General features: G+C 39.1%; 2 protein-coding genes across 3 annotated transcripts in view; both read left to right on the top strand.

Annotated features, from left to right (window-relative positions):
- Window positions 1-5817, top strand: part of baiap3 (BAI1 associated protein 3) — a 33750-nt gene extending 27933 nt beyond the window's left edge. For both annotated transcript variants that reach the window (XM_008329494.3, XM_017040195.2), the window contains exons 24-34: window positions 495-590; window positions 787-1002; window positions 1445-1513; window positions 1615-1694; window positions 2747-2855; window positions 3770-3841; window positions 3936-4019; window positions 4264-4384; window positions 4471-4594; window positions 5280-5485; window positions 5666-5817. In XM_008329494.3, the coding sequence (XP_008327716.1) occupies window positions 495-590; window positions 787-1002; window positions 1445-1513; window positions 1615-1694; window positions 2747-2855; window positions 3770-3841; window positions 3936-4019; window positions 4264-4384; window positions 4471-4594; window positions 5280-5485; window positions 5666-5769 (1281 nt within the window). In that variant the 3' untranslated portion in view covers window positions 5770-5817. The remainder of the gene's footprint in view (window positions 1-494; window positions 591-786; window positions 1003-1444; window positions 1514-1614; window positions 1695-2746; window positions 2856-3769; window positions 3842-3935; window positions 4020-4263; window positions 4385-4470; window positions 4595-5279; window positions 5486-5665) is intronic.
- Window positions 5818-6420: 603 nt separating this feature from the next.
- Window positions 6421-7554, top strand: LOC103392775 (BAI1-associated protein 3-like). Its single transcript, XM_008329493.3, has 2 exons — window positions 6421-6734; window positions 6915-7554. The coding sequence occupies exons 1-2, from the start codon at window positions 6584-6586 to the stop codon at window positions 7016-7018; spliced, it is 255 nt and encodes an 84-aa protein (XP_008327715.1). The 5' UTR covers window positions 6421-6583; the 3' UTR covers window positions 7019-7554.
- Window positions 7555-14631: the final 7077 nt, after the last annotated feature.

Here is a 14631-nt window from a genome sequence, read left to right as displayed (position 1 = left end):
CTTTCCAGTTTTTTTGTGACTGACCAGTTTTTAATCACAAACCAACCTGGGTCATTCAAGATCTATCTATCTGTCTGTCTATCTATCCATCCATCTGGACTCATATCTAGCCCAGTTTATATGATACTAATACTAAAATAACTCAAGCTCCTGTGAATTAATTCAAAATGAAAGCAGATAATAAGCAAAGTTTAAAAACACGGTGTTTTCTCAAATTATTTTTAATTGAAAGGCTACAAAACAACCAGATAAAAATGGGTCTCAGCAGCTTGTGTACTTTTTTTTTTAAACAAAAACAAAGCAACATGGTGTCGTCTAGCACAATCATGCCACTGTTGCGTACCAACACAAGAAATGTCTGGCACAAAAAAAAAAGAAAAAAAAGAAAAACGTCTTGTGAAAGTGTTGGAACTGGAAGAGTATGGAAATATCTCTGTTTATTTTTCTCTCTACTAAACCACCATGTGGTAACACGATGGTTGTTTGTTACCTAGAATTTCTGCAGCGAGGCTGTGTGCTACTCCGAGATGATAACACGCAGGATTGAGAGGAACCAGCTGGGCCGAGACCACAAGAGCTTCACAGTGCAGGTAAGGCCCGTAGCAAGGCATAAAAGGGGGAGGTAAATGTCAGCTGGTCACCTCCAGTGCGGCAAACACATGTTTACACCTCTATGATTTTCCCTCTGCTTCTTCTGTAGCCCTGCTTCTGTTTCTTCTCTGTGTTTCCACCTTGTTTTCTGCCCTTCTTTTTCTACTTTTTTCGCCCCTCTTTGTCTGCTGCTAGCTCTGCATCGCCTTAAACAACATAGAATACGTGCGCGTGTTCCTGAGTCACCTGCCCCAAGATCTGGCCTGGCACGGTGTGGAGCAGGCGATGGAGGAATCCTGCGGGAGCGAGGGGAAAGAGCAGGTTTACAAAGCTCTCAACGGGCAACTGTTCAACATGGACCTGGACCTGCAGCGAGAAGCCAAACGACTAATCACGCTCCTCACTGACAAGGTGAACACCTTACTGTGTGAGCACACCTGAGCGTCGGAGACCTTTCCAAGATAGTTAGCGAGAAAACTGAACTGCAATTTATTTCTAGCACCTTCAGGAAGATAGGAATCACCGTCTGGTGAAGACTGAAACCATCGATTCAAACTGTTACTGTATAGCTGTTGCTAATTATTTTAAATTTTATATGGATTGAAAAATTGATTGTTTTTTTTTAATGAATTTCTGAACACTGGAAGTTCACTGATTAAATCGAATGCAGAATATTCAGTTTGAAAACCTGACAATAGAGAGAACAATAACCTAGCAACAACAATTTAAAATAAGTTTGTTCTTTTTCTCTATTTTTTATTTTAATTTTAATTGTTGTTTTAATTCAATTTAATTATTTTAATTTTTTTTTTTACCTTAGTCCTGTGTGATACTAATGATCATTTGTGTTCAGATGATGCCAGAGCTGCGCAGGTACATCCAGCATATTAGTCTCTCCCCCGACTCCATTAACAACGACGACGTAAGCACTCTTCCTTTGTTTTCGTTCGTAGCGGCATTAGCTGCTGGCAGGGAGACACCTCCACTGTACCTCACCTTATCTTTAATGAAACATCTTCCCAGGCCGTGTCACCTCTCATGAAGTACCTCCAGGACACAATGCTCATCCTCACTGAAAACCTTGTGAAAGAGAACATGACAAGGTAATTAATTTCCTCTGTGCGAGTATAAAGTATGTCCTCATCTGTTTGAGGGGCGCTGCAAGATACAGTAATTAGCATCAGCGTCGTAGGAGGCAGACAATTTTGCCCGTTGGGGAAACTACAAAGGTTTAGGATTATTTGCATATTTTCTTTTTTAAGATTTTTATCTAATGTTAGCAAGAAAATAGTACATTTTATTTAAAAAAAAAACATCAACAGTAGTTAGCCAAATGATATAATTCACCAAAAACAACATGACTAGAGATACCAACTAATTATCTAAAAAACTATTTGTTATCCAAATAAATAACAAGTAGCCAAATGTCTGAAAAAAAACTAGCAGTTGCTAATAAGCTAGCAAAATATGTATGTTATTTAAACTAAACTAGTTTTAAACTAGTTCATTTTAGTCCAAACATCTTTTTTTTTTTGGTGGTTCTCGAATTTATTTACACAGCAGTACACTGTTCAGCTAAGTACAGTATTTAAATAAAAGAATTTGCAGGTTTGGTAGTGTAATAATACCCACTTCATTTTGTGTGCTCCAGTGTGACAGCAGTGTTTTGAAGGCTTTTCATTTTAGGTACCTTCACTTCATTAGTCGACACAGTCTAAAAAAATATGACTTTCACACCTATTGTTGGAGGGAACCCCTTGTACCACCAGTGGTACCATAATTTGAGTAGAAAAGCAAGTGATTACGTATATTTTTTCACAGTTTCTAGTTCTGTTTGGAACATTGTCAGACAGAAAACCTTAATATTTTTGTGAACATCTCACATCCCGGTTTTGTGAGATCAATGTTCTTTATAAAGTACAAAATCGTCAAAGCATCAGATAAAATGTGTGCTTTCCAAGCACATTCTGAAACTCTCTGTAAAATGTAAGCGCTGCGACACTGATTACGTCCCCTGGACTTGTTTTGTCTTGGCAAGTTATTATTATGAGGCTGTTATCAGGGCTGAGCGGGGGTACAGGGCTGTAATTGGACACGTTAGTATAAACACAAACTTGCTGTTGTCTGTCTTTGTGTCCGCTGCTTTTTCGTCCAGGGTTGTCCAGAGCATGTGGGAGCTGCTCCTCCGAATGATCACGGACGCCGTGACAGAAAACAGGGGCGTTCAGGTGGAATTCTATAACCGTTTCCAGTACACGGTGGAGGTGAGTGCAGCTGTGCCCAGAGTTCAAATCCGTAAAGTACACCCTGACAGTTTCCTAGCTTCGACTGTGGGCCCACAGCTGAAGACGACATGTGTAAAGATTATAATCACTACCGTTATTGTCATCATCCATCAATTAGCCCCGCGTGCTCACTGCCGTGCAATCATTAGCATATGTTGATTTTCAGGAGATTCGGTAGACGTTAGTTTAGTGTCTTCAGTAATTCATCTCGTGAATGACAGTGTGGGCGCTGTTTGTTTGTGAGCCAGGCGTGTGGGCTGGGTGTCGATTTTAACACGCACGCTCACACGCAGTCCTTCGAAAGGGGTTTTCGCTGTCATTCTGCTACAATTTTATGAATGATTCGGGCGGATTCTCTTAACACCTGAGACGCAAACAAGGTGAAGGTAGGGTTTGTCAATAACTTGACAGATGTAATATCAGAAGAAAGATCCTCGGGCCTTATCCCACACAGTCTTATCATTACGTCCTTGTCCAGCATTGAACTGTATCCTGTTTTAGGATAAATGGTAATGACTGGAATTTAACTCATTCAACCATGAAAATATTCTACTTATTTTTAAAATGTTTAATAATTGACATTTTCTATATTAAGTATTCCATCATTTGGATTAGAAAAAATAAGAACAGTTGGCAAACACATACGCGGACGTCTACCTTTTGTTGTTTGTCTTTTTGTTTCAGCAATATACAATACACAATACCTAAATATTACTTTTTTTCTATATTTAGGAATATTAATTTCTGTGGATCAGTCATGATTACTCATGACTGATCATGATTATTTGCACTAGTATTTAAATGTCCAAATGTTATATGTGGCCACTGGGTGTTCAAAACAACAGTGTTAAAAAGCCTAAACCTAAATGTTTTTTTCCCCTTCAACTGTTTAGACAGTGTTGCAGTTCTTCCACACTAAGGGCGAGGGTATTTCCCTGGAAGACATGAAGGGTGGTGACTACAAGGTGAGACTGGAATTGAAGTCAACTCAGACTCCCGTGCCAACCTTTTGTGCCACTCAACATCGTCCCCCTTCTGATCGTCCCCATGCTTCTTTAGGTCCTGGACCAAGAACTCAGGCTGAACAAGTGTTCCTCTTTCGAGCTGATCGAACAGTACTACCTGGAGAAGATTTCCTACCAAGTGCGTCTCTATTCACTCTGCTGGCAATCACTTTAACACCCCCCCCCGGCCCCCCTTCCCGAGTGCTCAGAGGAGTATTGATTGGACAGTGCAACACTCTGTCTGCTGTGGTTTTACATTAGATGGCCGATAATCGTCAGCTCTGTACCAACACTGTTGAGAAACTAGACATAGTTATATTGAATAACTGGACGTTTCTAAGTAAACAGAGCCGATGAACTGTAACGTGCGCTTACTGTTGCAGAAAACACTTAAACACACCCGCTTTGGTCGAATCAGTGTCAAGTGCTACTACGACGCTCCAGAGCAGAGACTGACTGTGGAGATCCTTCACGCGGCAGACATCATCGCACTGGACGCCAACGGTAAAAGTCACTGATCAGATGCAGTCGTGTGCTCCGGTAAGTGTTGTTGTTGGTTATTCCTCTCCATGTGTTCCTGTGCTGCTCAGGTCTGAGTGACCCCTTCGTCATAGTGGAGCTCTGTCCTCACCATCTTTTCCCCATGGCCAAGAGTCAACGCACGCAAGTGAAACTGAAAACACTGCACCCAGTGTTTGATGAACTTTTTTATTTGTGAGTCTGATTCAGTTTTTCTATCAATAGCTCTGTTTTTTTGGCAGTTTCATTGGGAATATATTCAGTTTGTATCTGGTCTGCTACGGCTTTGAACGTAATATCTTTATACATAGAGCGAAACTAAAACATTTGTTGGCTCTGAGACGTTTAGGTTTTCGACTAGTTAGCGATTCTGTTGACAATTTACAATATTTTAGTAACTTTTAAAAACACAGATGAAGTAGAAGACCCATATTTACCTGACTATAAGTCACTCCGGATAGTATAAGTTGCACCAGCCAACTAGAGTGCCCCCTAGCGGCTGTCAGTGTGAAGATAACAAACGTACGTTTTCAGTGGTACAGGGGTAGCAGATACTGGTACACAAGCCTAGAGGGCCCCCTAGCGGCTGTCAGTGTGAAAATAACAAACGTGAAATTATATATTTTTCGCACCTGAGTATAACTCGCAAACCATACGTGAAATTATATATTTTTAAGTCGCACCTGAGTAAACCATGCCAAAGGATGGAAAAAAGTGTGACTTTAATTCCGGAAAATACGGTTAATGAACTGGTCTGCAGTTAGCAGTGGTAGGTGATACATTATTTTATTAATTAAAAATAAATATTTATTTGCACTCATACAGCTTTGAACCATGAATAAGTTCAAATTCATATTTGTGTGCTGATTCTGTCTCCCAGTCATGTCAGTCCTGAACAGTACAGACACAGGTTCGCCTGTTTAGCCTTCACGGTGATGGACTATGACTGGCTCTCCACCAACGACTTTGCCGGTGAGGCCTTGGCTCCTCTCAGTGACTTCTGCTGGCCGGGGAGACCGAACTCATCAGCAGCTGGCAAGAGTGTGCAGCCGGTCATTTTGCACCTGTCTCGCAGTAAACCCAGCGGTATGTCGTAGCTCCGGGCTGTATCTTTTACACAGGCCTAATATTGGCTTCTTCAGCTACCGGAGGGGATAGGTTTGGGTTATCCAATTACTTCTCCAATACGCCATGAAAAGCCATTCAATCAAGTCATATTTGTGCCATGTGAAGGGACTGCTTTCATCTGTTTGCTCTCTCTTCCAGAGAAGCCAATCATGAGGATGCTGGAAGCTCGCATCGGGGACAGGGAGGCTCAGGAGTTTGTCCGCAGGCTGAAGGAGATTGAGAAGTCTATGGAGGAGGAGTGAAATCCATCAGTGCTGCCCGTGTCCGTGTTTTCTGAGCTCGTATGGCAATCTGTGCTTTTGTACTGGTACGAAAAAAAAAGAAAGTCACTGTAGGAATGTATTGTTGTACGCCGCAGTCTTCAGCAGAACACGATTCTGACAAATCTAAAGTTAGAAGAGAAAGACGTCGACGCTAAATTTGGATTCAGAAACTCAAGGCAACGATGTGGGATAAATCCCTGAGTGCTGTATTGTCACACTTCTCTTCATCCTTTGGCTGGGTTCGCCACATTTATTACAATATATAATTTCATATGTTAGTTGTTTTTACACTGACAGCCGCTAGAGGGCGCTCTAAGCTTGTGTACCAGTATCTGCTACCGTCAAGTCGCACCAGACAAAAACTGTGCAATAAAGAAGAACAAAACATTTATAAGTCACACCAGTGCCCTCTAGCAATAACGAACAAATACTTTTTCAGTGGTACAGGAGTAGCAGATACTGGTACACAAGCCTAGAGGGCCCCCTAGCGGCTGTCAGTGTGAAAATAACAAACGTGAAATTATATATTTTTAAGTCGCACCTGAGTAAACCATGCCAAAGGATGGAAAAAAGTGTGACTTTAATTCCGGAAAATACGGTTAATGAACTGGTCTGCAGTTAGCAGTGGTAGGTGATACATTAATATATTAATTAAAAATAAATATTTATTTGCACTCATACAGCTTTGAACCATGAAAAGGTTCAAATTCATATTTGTGTGCTGATTTTGTCTCCCAGTCATGTCAGTCCTGAACAGTACAGACACAGGTTCGCCTGTTTAGCCTTCACGGTGATGGACTATGACTGGCTCTCCACCAACGACTTTGCCGGTGAGGCCTTGGCTCCTCTCAGTGACTTCTGCTGGCCGGGGAGACCGAACTCATCAGCAGCTGGCAAGAGTGTGCAGCCGGTCATTTTGCACCTGTCTCGCAGTAAACCCAGCGGTATGTCGTAGCTCCGGGCTGTATCTTTTACACAGGCCTAATATTGGCTTCTTCAGCTACCGGAGGGGATAGGTTTGGGTTATCCAATTACTTCTCCAATACGCCATGAAAAGCCATTCAATCAAGTCATATTTGTGCCATGTGAAGGGACTGCTTTCATCTGTTTGCTCTCTCTTCCAGAGAAGCCAATCATGAGGATGCTGGAAGCTCGCATCGGGGACAGGGAGGCTCAGGAGTTTGTCCGCAGGCTGAAGGAGATTGAGAAGTCTATGGAGGAGGAGTGAAATCCATCAGTGCTGCCCGTGTCCGTGTTTTCTGAGCTCGTATGGCAATCTGTGCTTTTGTACTGGTACGATGTTTACAATATTTTTTTTTTTCCCTCTCCCACTATTGTTATTCGCTTGGTAATTACACCAAAACAAAAAAAAAACAAAAAAAAAAAAAAAGAGAAAAAGGAGAACAGTGGAGGTTTTGGACTTGAAAAATGAACATTCTGTCACTGTGCAAACCTATGCCTATGTCTTTTTTTAGACTTTAGATGATCGTAGATGTTTTAGTCTATATTTTTTCTGCAAGTAAATAATCTTTGTTGTATGATCTTTGATATGATATATTTAACACTTTAGATCTATTTTGTGGAAGTAGCTTACATATCCAAACTCAAAATATAAAATCTATACCTCAGTTGTGCTCATTAGTCACAGGAGAGACATTTCTTGTTCTCAACAATCCGAATCAAGATGGCGTGCAAAAATGCCTAGAGAGAAAGTTAAAGAAAAAGTGCACAGGGATTTTCCAAAATATAATGCTGATATCACACTACGATGTGCACAGGGATTTTCCAAAATATAATGTTGATATCACACTACGTTCTGCTGTGAAGAAACACTGAAAATATATTTATTAGGACCTTTAGTCTGATCAGCGGCAGTGACATCTAATGCTGTAAAGCCACAGCACAGGTTCATAGCATTTTTTATTTTCCAACTACTAAAGTCTTTTTTATCATTGGTCCAATAATATAATTATTTCACATAAATGCAGCAAAGGTTCCACACTGAGTCGTCCATGCACTGAGAAAGCAGCCCCCAGTTTCTTGGCTTCTGTGTCATAGCAGACCCATTAGCATAAGAGCTAAAAATAGCCAACCGAAGCTAACACGGTTAGCGTGTCAAAAACATGTTTTACCGTGTCGAAAGATGGAAATAAAAAAAAAAGCCTGCATGTGGAATATGTTTTTATGTCAAAAATGTAAGTGGAGGATTTTTGGAACATTGTCTGGTTTAAACAAAAAAAAATATTAATGGTAAAAAAAATGTTTTACTTACTGAGCTTAAAGCAGCCGAAGTTACTGTAGCCTTAGCAACAGGTGCCACTGAGGCTAACACGAGGCAGACATCAGAGGTCAGCACAAAAATTTAATAATATTATAATAACTTATATAAAGCTATATAATTATGAAGGTTATGACAATATTAGTAATTTCTTAGAAGTGTTGGCCTGACTGCACATTCTTACAAACAAAGTCACATTTTATTTTTTGGCAACTTATGTAGTTCAGTGCTAAATATTTACTATTATTTAAATTCAAGCTGCATCTTTATGTTGTTGAAATACCAGAATTGAACCACAGGCAGTAAAAAGTAAATACTACACTAAAGTACTATAGTATAATATCATACTTCTACCCTGCCTTGTATAATAACATTAAAGCGCATTTGACTGTGGATTCATGTGCATAATGTAGATCATATTCTCACCCTATTCCCCAAAATGAGCTCATTTATATTTTATGGTCCTGAAACGTCCATGAGAAGTGACCAAGTCTTTGCTAATGCAACTTTAAAATCTCTTCAAATCTCTGGAGGTAAAGAGAAAGAGAAGCTTAATGAACCTGTGCTGTGGTAGAATCATGATGAGGCAGCGGGCTCTCTCGCCGCTCCTCTACAGCAGTGTGCCTCTTAATTAAATGTTAAAAAAATCAAATGAATAACTGCAGGGAAAGACAGCCCGTCATACTGTTATGCAACCAGTATATTTAAAAAAAAAAATTTAAAAAATGACTCTTGTAGCTGTGACCTGTGAAGCTGATATGATCGTAGCAACTCTTAAGTGCTGGTTTTCATTAAGTGTTACAGCCAGGAAAAAAGGCAGTAAATGATTTCATTTTATTGTTAAACGATTAACGTTTCCTCAATCAAACTGAATGGGTAGAGAGTGCTGCAGTTCACCTCTTGAATTTTAAGTACACGGGGTCCTCGACTTTGTCAGAGTTCTGTTCCCATGGCGCCACGTAACTTGCATACCTGAGTCACTCAGCTACGCTAACGCAGTCTTACCATTATAATCTAGGACATAAAAACATCAAGAGAGTCTGAGTTCACCACAGTTCAATGTATGGCATGCAATCAACGAACCTAAACAAAACCGTCGTATGTGTACAGCGCTGCGTGACATCGTATTGGTCCGATCCGCTTGCCGTTTAGTTCACGCGGGAACTAGTTAGCATTTAAACGCCATATGTCGGAATGATGAAACAAGACTTTTTTAAATACATTTACGAGAGATGGTGATGTTACCACTACACGCCATATAGTAGGTCAGTGGTTCTCAATTGTTTTCTGTCATGCTCCCCCTTGGGGACAGAAATGTTTTCACACCCCAATTCCCCTCCTTCTACCCCATCCCCCCCCCTCGATCCACACGATTCGATCCACAAATTGAAATACTATTGAGAACCTGATGTATATTTTCTTATCTGTACAAGACACTGTACGAGATGCTGCCACCTAGTGACTGGAGGCTTGTTATCCACTATTTGAGAAATACTGCAGTAGGTTAAGGACTTGGTTGCGATTTTGCATAATTAACATTGAGGTAACCAAGAGAGGTTGATTGTGTACCAAAAATAGTTCATAGTTAGCCTACTTTTGCTGCTATATATTCTAAGCTACAACATTAACTTTCTGGCTTTGACTCGAATGACTAGCGATTGATGTCAATCGGCAGTGTAGTCTATAAATTAGCATTTATTACACAGTGTTACACTGTGTTTTTGATTTGATCTAATAAATCTAAGCAAAGGACCTGCGAACCTTTGCTTGTAAAATGCCGCCAGTTCCAAACCTTATAAAAACAGATCAGGGAGTTCGGGAATCTATTATTCATCCGGAAGATGCACCAAACAGCAGGGTCACACTGTAGAACAGTCAACAGCTGTGTAGGAAAAACAAACACTGTAGCAACAACCAAAACCTTCACGCCGACAGCGTTTTGATAGTCGTACTTCTTTATAGTAGCTGCTTGTGACGTGCTTCGTCATTACCTTGTAGAGTCCACAGGATAAAGCGCGGAAATATATATATATATATATATATATATATATTCCAAAAAATTATGATGTATATATACATATAAAAAAAAATATATACCTATGCCTGAGGAGTGTGCTGCATTACAGTGATTGTTCAGATGTCGGAGAAGTCCGTGGAGAAAACCACTTGCCTTTATATTTACTACGTGTCATGTGTCACGGTGTTGAAATGTGAGCTTGTAAAAGTGCTTTATTCATCTATTGACCGACACGTTCTTCAGCTTTGTTTAGTGTGGTACATCTCTATTAAGTGATTGAGAAGAAACTATTGCAGACCTGTCCTATGTGCGGAATGTTGAATATTTAAAGATGTTTTTTCAATTTTTTTTTTTTTTTTTGCATTAAGAATTAAGTTGATATGCAAAGTACAAACTTGAAAATTACAAAAGTGATAAAAGCAGTGGTTGGATATATTGCTGGTATTGTCTATAAGAAGAAGTCACAATAATTTTGCCTATTTTTGTCAAGATAACCGACTAACTTCTCGATATTCGTCGATATTTTTTTTACCATATTTATTACATTGTTTATCATCCTTCCATCACTAAAAATCAGGTCTCAACCTGCTTTTTCCCTCATCCCAACGCCGAAATTAAGTTAGTTTCAATTGTTCTTTTTGAAAAAGAAACAAAAAAATAGATGGCGCTAGACCAGAGGTTTCAAACTCAGTTGAGCTAGGGGCCACTCTTGAGACGACCAGGCTAGATCAAAACCTTACGTGAAGTTTAGAACATTTTAACCTGTTTCCATTCAAGCTTGGTTAAAAATGCGACATTTTAGTTTGACATTAATATTCATCGGAGACAACGAAGGCATTAGGTGGTCTACACCAAGTGTCCAGAATGTGGGCTTCAACGTAGGCAAACAAATAAAAGTGGTCGTCTTATGGCCCTGTGTTTGACCTTAATGGACTAGACAGATGTGTACTAGACGAGACCAGAAGAATGCAGCCCAGACATGCGCAAACTACGGCCCGGGGTCCAGACGTTTGTCTTTTGAATCCGGCCCACCAAACATGTCCAAATTATGTTATTAATTCATATCATCATTATACTTCCGACTTTTTCCTGTAATTCCTTTATTTTCCCAATAGATGGCGTCAAAAAGTCTAAAAGCATTTTAGCCTTTATGCATGTCGTTTATTTTTTATTAGTTCACACAAACGCTCCATCTATCTGCTCCCGACCTACCTGCTTTTTCCCCTCATTCCAAGGCCGAAATTAAGTTAGTTTCAATTGTTCTTTTTGAAAAAGAAACAAAAAAAATAGATGGCGTAGACCAGAGGTTTCAAACTCAGTTGAGCTAGGGGCCACTCTTGAGACGACCAGGCTAGATCAAAACCTTACGTGAAGTTTAGAACATTTTAACCTGTTTCCATTCAAGCTTGGTTAAAAATGCGACATTTTAGTTTGACATTAATATTCATCGGAGACAACGAAGGCATTAGGTGGTCTACACCAAGTGTCCAGAATGTGGGCTTCAACGTAGGCAAACAAATAAAAGTGGTCGTCTTATGGCCCTGTGTTTGACCTTAATGGACTAGACAGATGTGTACTAGACGAGACCAGAAGAATGCAGCCCAGACATGCGCAAACTACGGCCCGGGGTCCAGACGTTTGTCTTTTGAATCCGGCCCACCAAACATGTCCAAATTATGTTATTAATTCATATCATCATTATACTTCCGACTTTTTCCTGTAATTCCTTTATTTTCCCAATAGATGGCGTCAAAAAGTCTAAAAGCATTTTAGCCTTTATGCATGTCGTTTATTTTTTATTAGTTCACACAAACGCTCCATCTATCTGCTCCCGACCTAGCCCCACTGTTCAATTTTAGGACAATTGTGGCCCGCGAAAGTTAGCCCATACCACATGGGCATTGAAGAAAATATTCATGTTGTGTACAAACTTTGAGGACTAGACAATTGTTGGTTTAAGATGGGCACCAGACAAACTGCTCTGGTGGCTATGCTGTATGAGCATGCCGTGTACTTCTTTATGCGTTATTAGATTACACTGAAGTGTCTGCATTTTGTCACGGTATTGTTAATGATGTCAATTAATGGGACCGCCTGTTCAGTAGACAGTACGTGAACTCCGTTTACTTTACTTGGAAGTTTAGACCTAGACACGATGGCCGAATGTGGACCATGTTTTGCTACAGTAACTGTAACCTGTCTGAGAAGGAAAGTGATTTTTTTTTGTACCAATGGAAGTATTACTGTGTCGAGTACGTTCAATATATATAAATTCACACATTCTTAACGTCCGAAAAGTGCATTTTGAAATCCGAGGCTTAAACATCAGACTGTGAAGGAACACAATCAGTTTCATGATCATCAGTGCTCACATGGACACACGTTATAGTCAAGCTGTTATAAGTGAACCTTTGGTAACCGAGTTTGTAATTTGTGTTCTGCCAGCCTGCAGCATCAACTGGTGAATTCTTCAAAATGTGAAAACCCCATCGGTTTGTTATTGTACAAGTGAACTATTTGTCCTTGAATTGTAATATGACTGTGTTGCTGTTTACTAAATAACACTATTGGGGGGTGTCTATGGTGTGAAATAAAAACTGTGTGTAAATAGATCCCTATGCTTTCATTAGATAAGCTAAAAATAAATTCCATATATTTGATTATATATTGACAATATATCAAATATATTTGATTGTATATTTATATATATGTATATACATATATTGTCAATATTTGATTATATATTGACAATATATTGTCAATATATAATCAAATATATGTTATTTGAATTAAATGGTAAAGAAATGACATGAAAGCCACATAGGCCAATGTCAGTGTTTAATAACTAGGCTTTTAAATTAAATGTATGATTAAATAAATAATGTCGAGTTTACCTGGAACAGCACAGACATAGAAGGAACCATGACAATAACAATAATGGCTACGACTGTGGCCACAAATGACTTGAAGTCAGCAGAAATAATGCTATTTAGGAAATATTGCTATTTTAAATATATATTTGAAAAAATGATACATGACCTGGAGAGAGTGTGAGTGAGACAGAAAATTGTGTATTATTTAATTCCTATTCTAGCCACTAGATGTCCACATGACTCTATAAACGCCACTGCTGTACAACTTGTCTTATGCCTAACGCGTTTTATATGTGAAGATAATTGAGTTCAGGCAGCAAACAATTTAACAATGATACAAGCAATTTTATTTAAATAATTCATTAATTTAATGAATATATGGTACAGAGCGTTTAGTGGTTCTGTCAGGCATTTTCACAAGTCCACAGAACATAGCAAAGCATAAAAATGATTTGTTTTCCCTATTAGCATGACAATTTTATTTAAATAATTCATTAATTTGATTAATATATGGTACAGAGCTTTTAGTGTTTTCCGTCAGGCATTCCCAATGCTATCCCAAACGTTTACAGAACCCCAACCTAATGGGGTAATTTTAGTCTTTACTTGGTCTTTACTTTTATGCTATCCCAAACGTTTACAGAACCCCAACCTAATGGGGTAATTTTGGTCTTTACCTCTGGCCTCCGACTGATATGCTGGTGGGGTTACAACAAAAATGTTTTCTGGACCTGTTTTTAAAATTTAGATATCACGGAATGGTTTGGAGTTACTCCGGAAGTATGTTAAAAGTAAACCAAAATTGAGCAGTAAAATAGCTTTAAATTAGTCAACGATCTTTACGTGTCCTTGCCGTCTGTACTCCTTCACACGCATTGACCTTTCCATGGGTCTTCACCAAGTAAATTTGAAACAATTACAAGAAGTATACTTCTTAGAGGTCTAGAAATGTAATAATAAACAGTTAAACCGAAACGCCACATGCCTTTTTAAGATACTCTGCTGGATCCTTCATTGTTTGTTTTTTTTAAAGAATCCACTTTGATGGTGTTCTTCTTTTATCCTCCCATTTGTTTTTCAAATTATTGGACGACTGCCTGTACACCACCCTGCCAGTTCTCTGCCAATAATCCATTGGTGAATACTTTGTGGTACAAATTATTTCCTGCCTGTAATTAACAAAGCGTGTTCCCTTTTTTTTTTTTTAATTTATGAGATGACGCTGTTTATCAGCACATTAGTGGCAACAATCGATTCTGAAAATTACTTACTAGAAAGTAAGGGCAGAAATTTCTGATAATCTTGTGCTACTATTTTATGCTATGCTTACTGTGCTATGCCAAGGTTATGGTACGGTATGGTATGGTATGGTATGCCATGGTTTGGAATGGTATGGTATGGTTTGGTAATCTTATGTTATGTTACGTTATGCTACGTTACGTTACGTTATGTTATGTTATGGTATGTTGTGTTGTTATGCTATGCTATGGTATGATGTGGTACAGTACAGTATGGTATGGTTTGGTGTGGTATGTTATGGTATGATATGCTTTGGTTACGTTATGTTATGTTGTAATGCTATGCTATGCTATGGTTATGTTATGCTATGCTATGCTACAGGGCAGTATGATATGGTGTGGTACGATACGGTACAGTAGCCGGCTGTAGTAGTG

Source organism: Cynoglossus semilaevis, chromosome 17 (genome assembly GCF_000523025.1).
Source record: "Cynoglossus semilaevis isolate Cse_v1.0 chromosome 17, Cse_v1.0, whole genome shotgun sequence".
In the NCBI taxonomy this organism is placed as follows: domain Eukaryota; kingdom Metazoa; phylum Chordata; class Actinopteri; order Pleuronectiformes; family Cynoglossidae; genus Cynoglossus; species Cynoglossus semilaevis.
This window is presented reverse-complemented; position numbering and strand designations above follow the sequence as displayed.